The sequence below is a fragment of the Megalobrama amblycephala genome, linkage group LG19 (genome assembly GCF_018812025.1).
Source record: "Megalobrama amblycephala isolate DHTTF-2021 linkage group LG19, ASM1881202v1, whole genome shotgun sequence".
Classification (NCBI taxonomy): domain Eukaryota; kingdom Metazoa; phylum Chordata; class Actinopteri; order Cypriniformes; family Xenocyprididae; genus Megalobrama; species Megalobrama amblycephala.
This window is the reverse complement of record NC_063062.1, coordinates 2709358-2729281: the sequence shown is the minus strand read 5'-3', so window position 1 is coordinate 2729281 and position 19924 is coordinate 2709358. Positions and strand designations below refer to the sequence as shown.

Here is a 19924-nt window from a genome sequence, read left to right as displayed (position 1 = left end):
ATTCTGCTAAACTCAAGAATTAAGATGTAAAGGATTGCATTACTTGTTTATGACTGTTTTTCAAATATTTCCATTGTTATAGCAAATACATGCATAATTAAATTAGCATAATTCAATCACTTTTAACTAACCTGATTGAAAAAAAAAACACATAATCTCCTTATTTTTTTCATTATCTTTTTTTCTGTAACTCTGACTGCATGTGCTGAAAAAAAATTGAGAAATATCATTTCATAAAAATGTTTAAAATGCCAGAGAAGTATGGTAACACCAGTGACAAAAAAAATGGTACATGCTGTCTTTAAATGCACAAAATGATAATAATAATAATAATAATAAATCATAAAGCTGTCATTTGTATTCATAAAGTCAATGTGTAATATAATAATGTGGTCTAAGTTTAAACGTTAGAAAAAGAAATACATTTTAAGACATTTTGTCATACCAAAAGTGGACTTTTCTGTAGAATGACCAGAATTCAACTACTATTTTTACTAAAACCATAATATCAACCTGCACAACAAAACAATCATGGTTTCTGTAAATCCATTATCATGTTTAAAGGGATTTTTAAGGAACACAACCTCCTTTAAATCCAGTAGGTTTAGTTTCATTTGCCCTTTGTCTGAGTTTCAAGGTGTAAGGTCTGTTGATAAAAGGCAACGCTGTTTTTTTTTTTTTTACAAGTGTTGTTATGGAAATACCAGATGAGGGACGTCAGTAGGACTTTCGCAAACTGGCAAGGACTTGAATGTCCTCCGAACGTCCGTCAGCGAACGTTACAAAGCGGACCAAACGCGGACGTCCCCCGAACGTCCGGCGAACGTCCGCCAGCGAACGTTAAAAAGCGGACCAAACGCGGACGTCCCCCGAACGTCCGCCAGCGGACGTTAAAAAGCGGACCAAACGCGGACGTCCTCCGAACGTCCGCCAGCGAACGTTACAAAGCGGACCAAACGCGGACCTTAACGGACGTTCACAACGTCCGGGGGACGTCCCTTGTTTGCTGGGAATCCTTCCAGGGCACTGAAACGTTCGCTCCCTCAAAAGTCCCACAATGCACCGTGAAAACCAGGGAGCATCGACGCTCACTATGCTCCCTTAACGGAAGTTCTGAAGCGCGAAACTTGAATCACGTGAGCCAACTCACTACACATAACGATACGCGATAGATGTTTTTTAAAATACAAACCGTTATTTTATTATATTTCAGCATAAACATACATCGCTAGACAGGTAATGAACATAATCTAGCTAACATTTATAATTTATTCACGGCTGAAATGTTGCACGTATATGTAACAAGCAAATAATTAATCACAATGTACTTTAAATAACATTACAAGTAATGTCAGAAAATATCAGCTCTGTTGTTGTTCATAAATACCAGTAGTGATGTTGTACAATGAGGACGTTGTCACGTCGCCGGAAATAGAGTCATAAGTGTCCCAATGTGTAGTGAACCAGCATCTTTTACTGTCCTTATCAGTGCCCGAATTCGTATACACGATATACTGATTCACGAGCTCGGGAGCTAGGGAACTGATTGAGACACACCCTTAAACAGAGCGCGCAGCTGTGACCGGACACAAATATGGCGACGGGCATAGCGGAAGTGACGTCTTTGAAACCCATGGATTTTTGTTCTTCATGCTAGTAAGTGCTAAATCCCTGCATATTTAGTCAGCAAACGAGCAGCGCAATAGAGGGTATGCACGTGACTGCAGTCACGGCCACTGAGTGGCAAAAGACTGAAGGGGCTCGCACCCTCAAGAGGGCACGCCTCGCCACATCTTTAAAATTAGAACGCATTGTTTGTGTACGCACACCGGCGGCAACATTCGGCGCCTGTCCGTGGCTCCCAGCTACGACTCAGAAAAAAATATAAAACAATGCGTTCGAATTTGAAAGACCTGTCGCGGCGCTGAGCTTCGCGTCCGGTGTGCGAGCCCCTTGAGCAGCAGCATTGATTTTCGCCATGAATGGTCGCGAAAAACACACAAAACACATCCAAAACGTGAAAGAGCTTTGTGACTGACTGTACAAATAGCTTTGACACAAACCCTGAGGTATATATTTAAAAACTACAGAAAGCAACAGGGAAAAAAGCAAATGGATAACTGCATTTCACAGAAACAGCTCGACTCCAGGCAGAGAAACATGTTTTAGTTATCATTTTGTGTCAAATTGTTGGATTTTGAGGTAAAATCATACCTTATATATTGTATTGTTATATATTAGTTTGACAATCAATTATTTTCCATCTTATATTCTGCATAATTGGGTGTTTTTAATAAACAACTGACACAAACTACACTATAAAACTATATATGTTTTAGGGCTGGACAATATGACGATATAACATTGATATAAGTGATTACGTGGATTTAAACCTATATTGTAGTTATATAAAATTCACAGGCAGATTTGCTTTATGTGTCTCCCCGCCGTCGAAATCGGGCACATATAAATGTCAGGAAACACGACTCCAGGCTGCATGTCAATATCCATGGATTAGGTTTATTTGACAAGTTGTAAGGAACACATTCAATTCCAACCTTTAGTGTAATTCGTTAGTTTTACTCACGTTTTCACAGTTTCCCCTGTTAAATCCAGTCACGCAGCAGGTTCTTTTGCCACTCAGTCCAGCTGAGGGAGCGCGTTTTCGGCGCGAAAGTGACGTCGATGCATACCCTCTATAAAAATGAAAATTCTATCATCATTCTCACCCTCAAGTTGTTCAAAATCTGTATAATTTTCTTTGTTCTGTTGAACACAAAGGAAGATATTTTGAAGAATGTGTTAAACTGAACAGTTTTGGGGCACCATTGACTTCCATAGTAAATTTTTTCCTACTGTGGAAGTCAATGGTGCCCCAAAGTGGCCTGGTTACAAACTTTCTTCAAAATATCTTCCTTTGTGTTCAACAGAACAAAGAAATTTATACAGATTTGGAACAACTTGAGGGTGAGTAAATGATGAAAGCATTTTCATTTTTGGGTGAACTATCCCTTTAAGTAGAAAATCTCAAATGAAGATCGCTGAACTCCAGCTTATGCCGAGTTCAGACTGCACGATTTTAGCCCCGATTTTGGCTCGCCGACAGGTTTTGAGAAATCGCCGACAAATGCCCGAAATCACAGGCAAATCGGAGCTCGTTCACGCGAGTGACAATCACGCAGTGTGAATGAGCAAAGACGCGATCTGAGAGAATCACCGACGAGTCGCCGACGTCCGTGAGATATTTGGCATGCTAAATATCTGGACCTGTCGGCGATTCAAAATCCTGCAGTGTGAAAAGTGTTCTGACTGAAAACTACATCAGCGATGACCGACAGCCAATGAGAGAGCAAGATACAGAGCAGCGGGGAGTTCGGGGAGGAGTTATAGATCACAATATCAGCAAGCATCTTCATTCACACAATTGTATCAAACGGAAACAAAACACAAACATTTGCTTGACCATCCGCAACAGCAGCACATTGAAAAGTTATGTATTTACCTCCAACTCTCGTTGCAGAACACACAATCCACAGTCTCCCCAACCATTTCCTCCTCCATATTTTTCTTTTCTTTTTCTTATATTCGCTGCAAATCAGCGCACAGGCAATTCGTATTTCAAGCTTCTTGCGGGCTACCGTTTTTAATAATAATAATAATAATAACTCCGGTCCTGCACGCGTGATATCGCGTTGTTTCCTTGTCACATCTCGCGTGTATTTGGTTGTGAAACGTAGTTTGCGTGCCAGACAGAGTTGTCGGCGATTCTTCCTATTGTAAAGTCATGCAGTGTGAAACCGTCTGTCGCCGATCCATCGTGCAGTTTGAACACAGCAGCGACTGAATGCTGGCCAAGATAGTCATGCAGTGTGAAAAGAACAGTGACCCGACTGCTTTGGAAATCGTGCAGTCTGAACTCGGCTTTACTTGTCTGTGTTTTCAGATCATCAGCGCTTCTTCCTGTAGAGGGAGCTTGTGTGCGTGGTTGCCAGATTGCAAAGATTATGTAAAACGTGTTCTTTTAACAGATAAGCTTTGATCGGGGGTTTACAGTCTGGAAATCTGGCAACCTTAAGCATGAACGCTGGTAAAACAGTCTGTAATGTTTTGTCTCCTTTATTTTACAAAAACAAAAAATGATTTCAAAAGAGTGATTTTAGTAAAGTTTTTAGTCTTTTAGTCACATTTCAGTCTAGTCTTTTTTCATCAACAATATTGCACGTTGTTTAGTCACGTTATCGTTAAATGAAATTGTTGTCGTTTCTCATCGTCTAGTCTTATTCATGGAAAAAAGGTTGTCAACGAACATTTTTCATCATAGTTTTCGTTAACGAAATTAACACTGGTAAGTACACTTCTAAGTGAAAATGTCCAAATTGGGCCCAAAGTATCAATATTTTGTGTGGCCACCATTATTTTCTAGCACTGCCTTAACCCTCTTGGGCATGGAGTTTACCAGAGCTTCACAGGTTGCCACTGGAGTTCTCTTCCACTCCTCCATGACAACATCATGGAGCTGGTGGATGTTAGAGACCTTGCGCTCCTCCACCTTCAGTTTGAGGATGCCCCACGGATGCTCAGTGGGGTTTAGGTCTGGAGACATGCTTGGCCAGTCCATCACCTTTACCCTCAGCTTCTTCTTCAGTGGTCATCTTGGAGGTGTATTTGGGGTCGTTATCATGTTGGAATACTGCCCTGCTGCCCAGTCTCCAAAGGGAGGGGATCATGCTCTGCTCATTCATGGTTCCCTCAATGAACTGTAGCTCCCCAATGCCGGCAGCACTCATGCAACCCCAGACCATGACACTCCCACCACCATGCTTGACTGTAGGCAAGACACACTTGTCTTTGGACTCCTCACCTGGTTGCCGCTACACACGCTTGACACCATCTGATAAATAAGTTTATCTTGGTCTCATTAGACCACAGGACATGGTTCCAGTAAACCATGTCCTTAGTCTGCTTGTCTTCAGCAAACTGATTGCGGGCTTTCTTGTGCATCATCTTTAGAAGAGGCTTCCTTCTGGGACGACAGCCATGCAGACCAATTTGATGCAGTATGTGGCGTATGGTCTGAGTACTGACAGGCTGATCCCCCACCCCTTCAACCTCTGCAACAATGCTGGCAGCACACATACATCTATTTCCAAAACACAACCTCTGGATATGACGCTGAGCACATGCACTCAACTTCTTTGGTCGAGCATGGCGAGGCCTATTCTGAGTGGAACCTGTCCTGTTAAACCGCTGTATGGTCTTGGCCACCGTGCTGCAGCTCAGTTTCAGGGTCTCGGCAGTCTTCTTATAGCCTACGCCATCTTTATGTAGAGCAACAATTCTTTTTTTCAGATCCTCAGAGAGTTCTTTGCCATGTTGAAATTTCAGTGACCAGTATGAGAGAGTGAGAGCAATTACACCAAATTTAACACACCTGCTCCCCATTCACACCTGAGACCTTGTAACACTAACGAGTCACATGACACCGGGGAGAGAAAATGGCTAATTGGGCCCGATTTGGACATTTTCACTTAGGGGTGTACTCACTGGGTGCTTCTCAATATCCCTCCTCGTCTCCTCACTCCTCCGTCCTCCATCCTATGACCCGGAAAGCGATCGAGCTCAGCCATCTTGAAGGACATTTCAATTCTCTAATTGCACCGTGAAGAGGCGAGGATCGAGGAGTGAGGAGGCTTCCTGAGGAGTCATGAGCGAGGATACACAGGTTCATCCTTTGCGGAAGTCTTTCTCACCAAGAAACGTAACGCACGTATAAATTCTCCTCCCCCTTCATATCTGTCACAATAATATAAATGTATGCTTTACTTTTACAGTTTAAATAAACTTTATACTTCATATATTTCAACGGGGCATCTTGCTTTATTAATATTTATTATAATTTTTTAAAATAACCAAACTTTTTAACATATGGATAGGTCCCTTAAGTGCAGCTGATGACGCTTTGAAGTGACGCTAAAGGGAGCGAGGATATATCATTTCACTTGATTCAATTCCTCTGTCCTTGCATCTTTTCCTTGCATCCTTCACTCGCATCCTGAAGAGGTGGAGCTAAGCGCGAGGAAAGGAAGCAAGGAAAGGAAACGAGGATGCACAAATAAGAATTGAGAAGCACCCACTTATGTGGCCAGTGGTTTAGACATTAATGGCTGTGTGTTAGGTTATTTTAAGGGGACAGCAAATTTACACTGTTATACAAGCTGTACACTCACTACTGTACATTGTAGCAAAGTGTCATTTCTTCAGTGTTGTCACATGAAAAGATATAATAAAATATTTACAAAAATGTGAGGGGTGTACTCACTTCTGTGAGGTACTATAGTCAAAACAAAAATGATTCAGACATTTTTGATATATTTTTACAGGTGGGTGCAGGACACTGTAGTTCATTTATGTAAGTGAGGATAGCAAAATAAATTAAACTGTGACATATTATATCCAAAAATTCTTCATTCAGTGGCCTACCAGTAACATTTGGAACCAAAAATTATTCAGACACTTTGACCTGTGTTATTTGTGTTATTTAACACTTTGCTTAAGTGTTATCTGACATAATTAAGATTAATTTCTGATACAGTTTAACTCTAAGAGCTTGTCATATTTTATTACCATTTTATTTTTAAATATTCAACTGTAGTGAATAAACTGTATTAATGAATGAAATGTTCAAGGTGTCTGAATAATAATGTTGGTTTGACTGTACATATATATCCTCCGTGAACCCAATAAGAATGTGATTATGAATTGCTACCCATTACCTCACATGGAGGATTTGTTTACAAAACTTGCAGGTGCTTCACATTACAGTCAAATTGATCTGAGTTCTGCTTACCATCAGCTGCCTCTCCATCCTGACAGTTGTAATCTGACTGTGTTCATAGTGCACAAAAGCCTTTTCTGTTTCACTCGGGTTCCATTTGGGCTGGCTACAGTGCCATCAGCCTTCAAAAAAATTATGCTCCTAAGGGAGCTGGACAGTGTACAGAATTACTTTGATGACATTATAGTGTATGGTAATTCTCAGGAGGCCCATGATAAGAACCTCCAAGCTTTTCGTCAAAGGCTAGAGGAGGTTGGCTTGCAGATTAACTTTGACAAAAGCTCTGTCAACCAAGCAAGCATTCCGTTCCTGGGCCATATCATTTCTAAAGAAGGACTATGTCCCAGCCCAGACCACCTGACTGCCATTGCGGAGGCACCTCGACCTACAGACATGGTAGCTTCACGTTCATTCCTAGGACTCACTTTGTGGATCACCAAATAACTTCCAAACTATCTACTGTGGTTGTCATCTGAGAATTTGCCTCCACTGAGGCAAATGCTCCGAGCTGATGCACAAACACCACTATAGTGGAGTAAAGAGACTGTCAGTAGCTTTGATATGCTTAAGAGAATGTTGCTGGAGAGCCACGTTCTTGCTATTTATGATCCTTCCCTACCCACATTCATTACTACAGACGCCTCAGATTACGGCCTTGGCACTGTTCTGACACATCTACATCCTGATGGTGTTGAATATGTGATAGCTTTTGCATCCAGGACACTATCAACGTCTGAGCAGACATACTCTACTGTGGAGAAGGAGGCACTTGTGTGTGTGTTTGGGCGGTTGAAAAGTGGAGAATGTATGTGTGGGGACATCGTTTCACTTTAAGAACTGATCATAAGGCCCATAACAAAGTAAACAATATACGATTATAAGAGAGGATCTAAATTCCTTAAAATTGCGGTTGGAGATAAGGTGAGATTGAGGAAGTCTTTTCATGTGAAAAAAGGAGAAGCCTGGTTCACTGATCCGTTGTCAGTACAACAACAAACAGGACCGAGTTTTTTCATCTTAAGTGATGGGAAAAGATGGAATTTGGCACGTCTTTCACTATGCCCAGAAAGAAAGGAAAACTCTGCACAGGATGAAATAACTGAATGAGGCTGTACAACGGAGAACACTGCTTTGAGTCTGAACAGGGGCTTAAGACAGAGACGCCCACCTTTGTGGACTCAAGACTATGTGATGGAGTAATGTGTCTGATAAGAAATAAGTCAGACCAAGAAGATATGTAAAGGGTGTAGGCAGATCGCTGCCTATCTAGAAAAGTAAAATGTACATTGAATCCTGAAATGTTTGATAAATGTTATTCTGTTAAAAGGATAAAAGAGTGTCAGAAGATTTCATTATGTGCATTTGAATGCCTTGTTTGAATGCATAAAAGTTTGAATATGCTTATTTGAGATAAGTTTTTGTTTGAGTAAATAAGACTTGAATAAGGTAATGATCTTATAAGAGAAGCAATTCTGTTTGAGTAACGGGGGAGATGTTGTGTTGAGAAGCATACAATACTTAATGTTCAAATTATACTAATTGCTTACTATAATATATGTAATTTGGAATTGCACCACTAGGTGGCTCTAGTGAGAAATTGTGTTTGAGTAATGCGGAGAACAAGAATAAAAGAAAAGCGTTAGTGGTACACCGCATGGAGTGTGTTCTATTGAAAATGGTGAAAACACCACAATTAGTTTATTATTTTCCCAATTTAAAAGCTCAGGTTCTTTTTTAACATCTCTCTGGCTCTCTTCCAGGTGTGTGGTCCTCGTTTGATGCACAAATGTGAGGGGTTTAACTATCTTAATGGTCAGTGTGTGGAGATCAGCCCTCACTTCACTGCTGCTGACATGATGAAGCCAGCTTTCCAGGGTATTACAACACTGAGCTGATAATACAATTCCTCAGTCACAATATTACTATTCTAATGCTGTGTTCTGAAAAAAAAAAAAAATATATATATATATATTTCTCTTGACCTACTAAAAATCAAATTATTTTTTGCATTTTATGTAAAAATATGATTATATATAAATATTATGTGTTACTTTTATTATATAATTTTATTGAACTATTTTCAATAATATTTAATTTTTTAATATTTTTTGGAATGTGGATTTTAAATTTTTATTGTGTGTGTATCCGCTTGACATACATATTTTGCATTTGTCATTTATCAACTAGCCTTTTGTAGAAAAAGCCTGTGTTCTAACTATAATATCCACATGGAACACTGCTGCCATGCAGTTTTATGTCAACCTGCAGATTGTGTTTTTGTGTGTTTCAGAGTGTCATGATATTCCCCCGCTGGATGCAATTATTCTGTTTGATGACTCAGGCAGTATTACCGCAGAAAATTTTGAAACAATGATCAGATTCATCAAGAATTTAATTGCCTTGTTCTTGGACACACGAGCCCAGGTGTGTATGTACAGTGTGTCTATGTCTTTTAAGACTGGAATACAAAACTTTTGCACATATTTTTTCCCAGTCTATAGATTTTGGGTTGAACATTGGTGTTTGAATGACATGAAAATCTGGTATAATCCTCATCCATTTACTGTGTGTTGCCTAGTTTTTCTCTGTAGTCATTTAAAAGTAAGGTAGGAAATTTTGAAGAGGCTAGCAATAACAAGCTAGCTTTGAAAGCATGATATCCCACCTTCCCTTCAGAGCGCTCCAATGCCATTACTCCTTCAAAACACATGACCGCACACAGCAGAGTCTGCAAAGCTTCACGAGAGACAGCATTAATTTACCTCATGTCTCAAAGTAAAGGAAGGTGCGCAGAAAGGAAATGTGGCAGTGGCACAATAATCATTTTACCTCAATTATATTTTTTTCATAAATGTTGGAAGCCAAAATTGAAATCAAAAATCAATTATGATTAATCGCACAACCCTATGTGGCTGCTATTTGTTTGTGGTGCTCAGTAACTGTCTGTCTACAACTCTGCATAACTTTACTTTCCGCTGATGACTTGTGATGTCTGCATGAGCAAGGTGTGCTGGACTGGACTGGACAAAAGTGAAGCGAACGCCGCGAGCGAGCGACACTGCGCGAGAGAGACCTAGTGTGTCTGAGAGCGAGCGAACCTGCGCGAGAGAGACAGAGTGTGTCCAAGAGCGAGCAAACCTGTGCGAGAGAGATCGAGTGTGTCCGAGAGCGAGCGACAATGCGCGAGAGAGACCGAGTGTGTGTGTAAATTAGTAGGCCTTCAATAAATTGATTTACAAGTAGGCTATTTCTGATTTATTAAGGGCAGAGTCATGTACTTTTGCAAACTTTGTGCATACGTGCAGTAGCCTACTATCTGTGCATTTGTGATGCACATGCAAATTCATGTTACCTGTATATAGCATACAACTATAGCATACAGACATACACTCAATCACTTAATTATTCACTCCTCTCAACTGGGAAAACACAATCATTCATTTCCTAAACACACAGCTAAACTATCAGGTCATGTCTTTGCCCCTGTTTCTGTTAAGATGATAGGCCTATATTGCCTTGTTTTCTCTACTGTAACAAACAAACATACACGCTCATTTATTTACTTTTTAAGTTTTATTTACGTTCATCTACTAAACAGTTCATTTTCTGTTTCATTTAAAGGTGACCTATTATGCCCCTTTTGACAAGACGTAATATAATTCTCTGGTTACAGCTCAAAATACCCCATAGATCATTTATTATAGCATGTCAAATTTGCCCCGATTTGGGTGTGAGCAAAATCAAGCCGTTTTTGTGGGTGGGTTGCTTTAAATGCAAATGAGCTTGTGCTCCCCGCCCCCAAGCTCGCTCGTCATTCTAGTACATTGAGGCATACATAATACTGAAGCTAACACAAAAAGAAAACAAATTTAACTCACAAAATGGATCATTACAAACTATTCTTAATGCAGCATATAACATAAGTATGCCATGTATTTTATGGATGTTTGCAAAAATTTGATTCTGAATGACTTTGATAGCGTGCTGCACAGCTAACATGGCTAAAGCTACACACTGTTGGAGAGACTCAATGCGTTTATGAATTATACAGACTATACACTTTTTTGGGTTAAAATGAAAATAATTAAATGGCTCTGTTCTCCGTGAATACAGTAAAAAACAATGGTAACTTTAGCCACATTTAACAGTACATTAGCAACGTGCTAACTAAATACATTCAGGAAGAAAATCATCATGAAGTAAATATATATGAAATTGGATCAGTTGGTACTAATCCATCTTTGAGAATCAATTTCTGTGCAAATCCTGTTTTACTGATGATCGTGTGAAGCATTCTAGTATTAATAACTTACACATACTGCTATATGAATTTATCTAGCCACATTCCCTTCATAAATAAATTTGCACCACTGCGTCCATAGTGGCTCAGAGTTTATGGAGACTCATATGTTTGCTATTATAGACGTTAACAGATCAGTGATAATGTTTACATAGCTGAGACATATCACAAGCTCAGGGATGGACGTTCTTGAGTGCTGCTGTCCTGCAGAGTTTTGCTCTGACACAACTCACCTTCCTTCACGTAGCTTTAGTAATCCTGAAGACATTCAAGTGTGTTTGATCAGGGTTGTAGCTAAACTGCGGGACAGGCAGATGCTGCACTTCAGGACCAGTGTTACTCGTCGCTTGCGAAAACAATGGCGGCGCCATGGGTGGAAACATACAGATTCAGGGGGCGGTAATATTATAATAAGATCCCATTCCTACGTCACAATTGGAGCAACATCAGAACGGCTCAATTTGTCTCATGCTTGCAGAGAAAGGCTTACCAAAACAAAGTTACTGGGTTGTCCTTTTTCACATTTTCTGTGCTGGTAGATGCACCAGAGATCTGATTATAGCACTTAAACACGGGAAAAGTCTGATTTTTATGATATGACCTCTTTAAAACGTGCAGTGTTAATGATAACTCTTTTGCAATTTGCTATGTTTACTAACATTACAAAAAAAAAAAATCTCAGACCTGGGCGTGACCAGTTTCATCAGAGACCTCTTGCCAGATCTGTTCAAAGTTGGTGTAACATGTTGTTTTTTTTTTTTTTGTGGTCCCTTCTTAAGGTTTATCGACACACTAGTTCTCCTCAATGGACTGTACAATTTACATTTTTCTCTTTAATATTGTTTTTTCCTTCTTAAAACTGTTATCATAATGATTACAATTATTTACTTAACCTATGCCATTCAGGTGTACATGACTTTCTTTATCAGAACACAGATGCATTTTTTTAATCTGCAGGAAATTCAAGCTTTGTAGGATGCATACAATGCAAGAAAATGGGTTCCACCATGCTGATTTTTGCAAGAAACAAATCAATAAATAAAACATTCTCAGCTTTAAACAAGTGCTTCTGACCAGGCCTCTGATACCCTTTGAAATACCTGAACTCTCATGTGAAGTTCATTCTTCTACTACATCAAAGCATCACGTACTTTTCACATAAACATGGTAACATATTTGTTACACAGCTACATAATGAATGAAGTGCAGACAGGAAGAGCTTTTAAAGCTTTATTTTATTTTTTGAGCTTTAATGTTTTTTATATACCTATTGTTTTGCTATAAGACATTGCAATACTTTTGGACTTTCCAAATAATTGCAGTCTTTTATTTTCATGGTATGCATCTACAGATCTCAAATTTTTATATTGTAGAATTATAGCTGTAACCATTGCTGCAAATGTAAAACGGTATTGAAATGCTAGCTAGAATTATAGTAAATGGCTGTTGTGTTCTTTCTATTAAACTTTTATCCCAATTTTATAACTGTAATATTGGTCCCCAAATTCCACCCCATACAGTAGAATTGTTTTAATGATTGCATATAATCTGATCCATGTTTAGAAATTTATTAATGCTCAGAGCCTCGGACACACTCGGTCTCTTTCGCGCAGTGTCGCTCGCCCTCTGACTGTTACAGTTCACGTCTCTCCTGGACTCCATCTCCCATGATTCTCCCTGTTCCACACCTGCACTCACTTCCTCGTCAACTCCCCATCACCACTGATTTACCTGCACCTGGTCTCCATCATCAGCACTCCCTTTATAATGGACTCACTTCCCTGCACTCCTTGTCTGTTCTTATGTTCGCCTTATGTTTTGGTTGTTCCGTTCCCTTGTTCAATAAACCCATTACTGCTGACGTCCGATTCTGCTTCCTCTCTGCTTGCAACCAAAACCGTAACAGAAGTACAGACCAAAAAGTGAGGACAACAGCAGCACGATGGGGATTTACCTGCACCCAATCTCTCCCGCACTCCCCAAGTCCCCCATCTCAGCGGTGGACCGATTGTGGAGGCTTAGGCAGGACGGTCGTCGGCTGGAGAGGTATGTGGAGGAATTTTCTGAGCTTTCTTGCTTGATGAACTGGCCAGATGCACCACTTAACGCATGTTTTCTGAAGGGCCTGGACGAGGAGACTATTTGTTATATTGAAACTGCCTTTTCATTCTCCCTAGTCGAGTCTATTAATTTGATTCTCTTTTTAAATGGTTCTGATTTTGAAATTGAAGAGGTTCATGAAACTACATATCCTCCTCGTCCAGCCCCCTCAGAAATACACGCGGCCTGGTCAGTTCACCTCCCGCCAGTTTCCTCCAAATGCCCCTCCAGTGGGGGTTCCTATCTTGTCCTGCCTGTCCCTAAGCCTACCCAGAGGATGGCCTCCTCCGCATCGGAGTCCCACTGGGAAATGGCGGGAGGAATGTCTGCCGCTAAGCTTAAGCCGCTAATGAAAATGGCCGCCAACGCATCGGAATCCCTCCATAAAACGGCTGCCGGAGGAGGACCAGTGGGTCATAGGGTGCTTCTCAATTCTTATTTGTGCATCCTCGTTTCCTTTCCTCGCTTCCTTTCCTCGCGTCTTAGCTCCACCCCTTCAGGATGCGAGGGAAGGACGCAAGGAAAAGATGCGAGGATGGAGGAATTGAATCAAGTGAAATTATATATCCTCGCTCTCTTTAGCGTCACTTCAAAGCGTCATCAGTTGCACTCGAGGAATCTATCCACATGTTGTTAAAGTTTGGTTATTTAAAAAATTATAATAAATATTAATAAAGCAAGATGCCCCGTTGAAATATATGAGGTATAAAGTTTATTTAAACTGTAAAAGTAAAGCATACATTTAAATTATTGTGACAGATATGAAGGGGGAGGAGAATTTATGCCTGTGTCAGGTTTCTCGACGAGAAAGACTTCCGCAAAGGATGCACCGGTGTATCCTCGCTCATGACTCCTCAGAAAGCCTCCTCACTCCTCGATCCTCGCCTCCTCGCGGTGCAATTAGAGAATTGATATGTCCTTCAAGATGGCTGAGCTCGATCGTTTTCCGGGTCATAGGATGGAGGACAGAGGAGCGAGGAGACGAGGAGGGATATTGAGAAGCACCCATAGACTTCTGGACTGCTCCAGTTCTCCACGAGCCTGCTCCAGTTCTCTACAAGCCCGCTCCAGTTCTCCACGAGCCCGCTCCAGTTCACCATGAGCCTGCTCCAGTTCTCCATGAGGCCGCTCCAGTTCTCCACAAGGCCGCTCCAGTTCTCCACGAACCTGCTCCAGTGACCGAGTCGTCTCCAGACTCCGCTCCAGTGACCGAGTCGTCTCCAGACTCTGCTTCTGTCACTGAGCCTGCTAAAGACTTCCCTCCAGTCGTTGAGCCAGCTCCGGACTTCGCTCCAGTCATCGAGCTAGCTTTAGACCCCGCTCCAGCTCATGAGCCCGCTTCAGCCCACAAGCCCGTTCCAGCCCATGAGCCTGCTCCATTCCACGAGCCCTTTCCTGCCACCACTAAATCTCCCAAAGAAATTTGGGGGGGCGGGCTATGTACCTGTGGGTGGGGAACATGTGGGTGGGGCTCCTGTACTGCCATGGCTGCCCGAAGCTCCTGACCCCCCGTGGCATCCCACGGCTCCTGAACCGCCATGGCTGCCCGAAGCTCCTGACCCGCCGTGGCATCCCACGGCTCCTGAACCGCCATGGCTGCCTGAAGCTCCAGACACATCATGGCTTCCCACGGTTCCTAACCCGCCATGGCACCCTACGGATCCCGACCCGCCATGGTGCCTAGATCCCCTGAACCCACCCTGGAGATCCCCGTACCAGTCCGCTCCTTCACCTGTCTGTAGGTCTCCAGGATGCCCAACCCCCCCTTTTTACATATGGTCTTGTGGACCATATGTAAAAACATTTTTAATTAAAATCTTACTCTGGACAGTCCTAAATAAAAAAATAAAAATAAAAAAAAAAGCATGCATTTTGTATGATATCTCTTATTTTGTTAAAATTATTCACATTTTCAAAGATTCTTCAAGGGGTTCACAAACTTTAAAGCAGCACTGTATGCTGACAGGCACTGACTGAATGCAATGATTGGATGGACTTTTTTTTTTTTTTTTTTTTTTAGTCCTGAGACTTCCACAGAAGAGATATGTACATGTTTTAATATTTAGACCAAGAGTGAAGAGTTTCAACAAAAAGTGTTTATAAATATATTGCCTACCCTACCTTTAACTTGGCAAGTGTATGATGCCTAGCCTCCAGCCATTATTTGTTATCACTATGGTGTTATATTCATATTTATTCTGTGTCTTAGGTGGCAGTGGCCAAGTTCTCCACCAGAGTTTCGGCCGTCTTTCATTTTGAGAACTTTGCCGTGAATCGAGACCCAGACCAACTAATGAAAGATGTGACCCAGGCACAGGGAGATACGTACACGCCTTCTGCAATACGTTTTGTACTGTGAGTGCAGCCATAATTGTAATCAATTATTTATTTGATTACTTTATACTGTTCAAATTCCACTGTACTGCCATATATTTGTTGTGCAATATAAATGGGTTCTGCTATGATGTGAAGCTGTTTATTGCTTTCATTCCCCCTCAGTGAAGAGATGTTTTCCGAGACTGTGGGAATGCGAAGCAACTCTCAGAAGTTATTGCTGGTGATCACTGATGGAAAATCAAATGACCCCAAAGAGGAATTTAAGAATGTAATCCTGAAAGCAAATGAACGAAACATCACACGATTTGCCATTGGGGTAAACATGAATAATGAAATAAATTGAAAAAAATATTCCAGGTTAAATACAGCTTAAACTCTATCATGCGGTTGGCACAGAACTCCTCTATTAGAGCTTATAAGTGCTTTCACACATACAGTCTTTTCTGGACATTTTTTAGATTGGAGATCATTTGTGAAAAAGACCTGAGAGGGAGTAAAATATTTCCGTGACAGGACCTTCACAAAAATGACAATAAATCCGTTCTTTCAATTTTCCATGATGAGAAGTTGTAATATTACCAGTAAAAATTCTGTAAATTATCACTTTGATGCTATGTGTAAACAAAGAACAGGATTACGGTCTGAACACTTACAATGTCTGGACAATGTTTTTTGTGTTCCACTGCATTGCTTACAAAAATACTATTATAAATGAATTTTGGAGAAATACTTTATATCAAAAAACTTCATTTTAAATGACCTTCTATTAATGCAATACAGCAGGGGTTCAAAACTCAGTTCCTGCAGGGCCACAACCCTGCAGAGGTTCAACACACATACCTAGTTTTCAAATCCATTGGAACCACTGGTTTATATCATGGCCAGTTTTGCAGTAAGTGATAAAAAACAAACAAACAAAAACAAAAATCATAATGAGTTAATCTTCGAATTCATTGTTTTTGTCTTGCATCACATAATGAAATTGGATGAACAGTGTTAATTTTCCACAAATCCTTTTAATTGAAGATATGGTGCATTTTCTGAAAAAGTAAATCTGGCCATTTTACAGTAATTTACAGTATTTATTGTGTGAAAGTGGCTTATTTTAACCTATAATATCTATCTATTCCATAAATGCTGGTTATCTTTTATATATATATATATATATATATATATATATATATATATATATATATATATATATATATATATATATATATATATTTTTTATTATTTATTTATTTATTTATTTATTTATTTATTTTTTTTTTTCAGGTTGGTAAGGAGTATTCTCATCCTGAGCTGGAGGTGATTGCTTCGTCTCCTAAGTTTGTGTTTGAGACAGAGAGTTTCAGTGCTCTCACCACGATCCTAAACCAACTAAGAGAAAAAATATTCTCCATTGAAGGTACTGGGCAAAAGTAGAGAACTAACATATCTAAATAAGTCTCAGTAAAGGAAATCCTACAAGCTATCTCTGTTGTGGATAATTAAGTAAAGCCATATTTGTACAGGTGGATTTGTATCTGCACTGGTGTTTCGGCAAGAACACATAAGACTCATTTGAACCAGACTTTCGAGTTTACCATTTATTCAGTTTTGAGTAGTAACAATGAGTGGTCTGAAAAAAACAATACCAAACCTGGTAACACTTTATAATAACGTTCAGTTATAAGTCACTTATAAATTATTAGTTAATGATGAACTAATCATTTACAAAACATGACTATATGTTCATAAATGATTAATAAGTGATATGTTAACATTTTATGAATGTTTTATTAATTCAGTTATAAGTCATTTATAAATTATTAGATAATGTTGAACAAATCATTTACAAAACATGAATATACCTTCATAAATGATTAATAAGTGATAAACTAACATTTTATGAATGTTTTATTAATTCAGTTATAAGTCATTTATAATTTATTAGTTAATGCTGAACAAATAATTTACAAAACATGATTATATGTTCATAAATGATTAATAAGTGTTATACTAATGATTTACAAATGTGTTGTAAGTTAAATCTTTAAAAAAGTTTAAATCATGAAATATATCAAACAGATCATTAGTAGATGGTTTAAAAGTTATTAGTTTATACATTATTTATCACTTAAAAATCATTGAAGTATTTATGACAATTGTTTTAGTATCATTATCTCAATAAACAATTGTTAATCATGAACAAATGATGAACAAACCATTAGTAAATGATCATTATATGATTTATTGATGAAGTTGTAAGCTGGTCAGTGTTCAAATGCACAAACATGCAGGTATGCTAAAGCACTATTTTTAAGAAGAGTAATTTATTTGTTTTGAAGTGGAAAAACATTTATAAATGCTTTACAGTCAGGTGATTCCAGTGGATTATGTTAAATCCTTTCACTCATCAGCACAGACTTGTGTTCTGTGTGGAGTGTGTGGGGTCTAGTGATAAAGTGAACCTCTGAACCGGTTTTACCTTCCACTGAAGCTCACATCAGGTGCACAGAGTTAAACACTCCATGTGTGTTAGAGAAGACAGTTATGTCCTATAATACCCTCACCAGTCAACACTTACACTGCAGTACACACTACAAAGTGTTCAACACCTGTTATAGATGATGTGTAAACGCATGAATAAATCATTTACAAAGCTTTCTGCATCCCCTATTCTAAAGTATAAACTATTCATTACTTATAAATGTTACATATCATTTGTAGACCTTTCTTTCCTGTTACAAATTATTTGTATATGTATACAAGTCATTTATAACACTTTCTGTATCCCCTATTCTGATACAGAAATCACTTATAAATGTGTTACATATCATTTGCAGATCTTCCTGATACATGATCCATCTCATTCCATCACTTTACCCAAGCCTAAACTTTACATTATTATTTTTTTTTTAAATAAATGAACACTCGCCCACCATTTAACCAGCACTTAATCAGCACTCATTTAATTTTTTTTTATTTTGTTTTTCATGGAACAGCTCCTCACCATAATATGAAAAAGCACCATAAACTGATCATAAACGTAGTCCATTATTTTGTGCATTTTATTTCAAGTCTTCAGAAGTCATACGATACCACCGTATGAGGAAAAGATTCTTATAATGTAATATAACCATTATACATTAATAATCGTACCTATCCGCCGTTTCATAGAGACAGAGCGACGTGTCATAATCTGAAAACCACGCCCATCGGGAGGGAAAACAATCCAACAGTCCCCATTGACTTTATATAGCGTGAGGCTGTCTCTTTGTCATTTCTGTCTTATAACAAAAAATAGAACAATGTCTAAAAGCTGCTAATTGACATGGTGTACAGCAAACAAGCTAAAAAACCCAGAAATAAGTTTTTATAAGCTGTCGACCCCAAAAAACGAGGGGAACGTATTCGGCGACAGGTGAAATAATTCTTTGACATGGTTAAAAATAATGAATGTTTTTTTTTTGTTGTTTGTTTGTTTAGCATATGTTGTCGCCGATTACATTCCCCTCCAGTGTAGTTCTTAAAGTAATATGACCCATTGCGCTTTGTCTCACTGCCTATATCCACTTTTGTGTCCTTAAACATTAGTTTTTTGTGGTCGACAGCTTATAAAAACTTATTTCTGGGTTTTTTAGCTTGTTTGCTGTACACCATGTCACATAGCAGCTTTTAGACATTGTTCTATTTTTTGTTATAAGTCAGAAATGACAAGCAGGCAACATCACGCTATGCAAAGTGAATGGAGACGGTTGGATTGCACCCATCATGGCCTAAATGCACTCTGTCTCTATAACTTTCAAAATTGGCACTTCTAACAATACGACACAGGTTTGCGGCAGCGACGTCAAACCTCGCTCCTTATTGGCTGTCACTTGTGATTTGCGACTACCATAGAGTGTTTGCGACATGCCGAATTTTGTCGAAGTTGCTGTGTTCAGTTTGATTCAGCACAACACTTAAAAGGATGGTTCCCATTCAGTATATATACGAATAGGAATCTCGCCAGAGAGGCCAATCTACTTCGAGTGTAACTAAAACGAGCCAATGCACATTGGCATGCAATCATATGCATCAGCTGCTCGCCTCGCAGCGGGCATTATACGCCTCGCAGCATTATACAGCGGGTATATAAAGAGCAGCAGGTGCGTTGCATCTTCAGCTTTTCGCTTCGGAGCCGAACTACTGCAAACATAGTGGTATCTACGAGTGAGTGTTTGAAGACGGACTTCAACGAGTCAGCTCTCTCTTGTGACTGCTCTTTCTCATCCAGTGCAGGAGGACAGCACAGCAGCGGGGCCGATTTCGTTTCTCCTTTTCTTTACTTTTTTTCTTTTGCCTTTTTCTTTGAGCAAAGAAAGCTG

The 19924-nt window shown here is 39.5% G+C and overlaps 1 protein-coding gene across 3 annotated transcripts in view; it reads left to right on the top strand.

Moving 5' to 3' along the window:
• The window catches only part of LOC125254848 (integrin alpha-X-like), a 206363-nt gene that overhangs the window by 70458 nt on the left and 115981 nt on the right, over positions 1-19924 (top strand). For all 3 annotated transcript variants that reach the window (XM_048169690.1, XM_048169689.1, XM_048169688.1), the window contains exons 5-9: positions 8596-8710; positions 9126-9259; positions 15445-15590; positions 15735-15888; positions 16848-16980. In XM_048169690.1, the coding sequence (XP_048025647.1) occupies positions 8596-8710; positions 9126-9259; positions 15445-15590; positions 15735-15888; positions 16848-16980 (682 nt within the window). The remainder of the gene's footprint in view (positions 1-8595; positions 8711-9125; positions 9260-15444; positions 15591-15734; positions 15889-16847; positions 16981-19924) is intronic.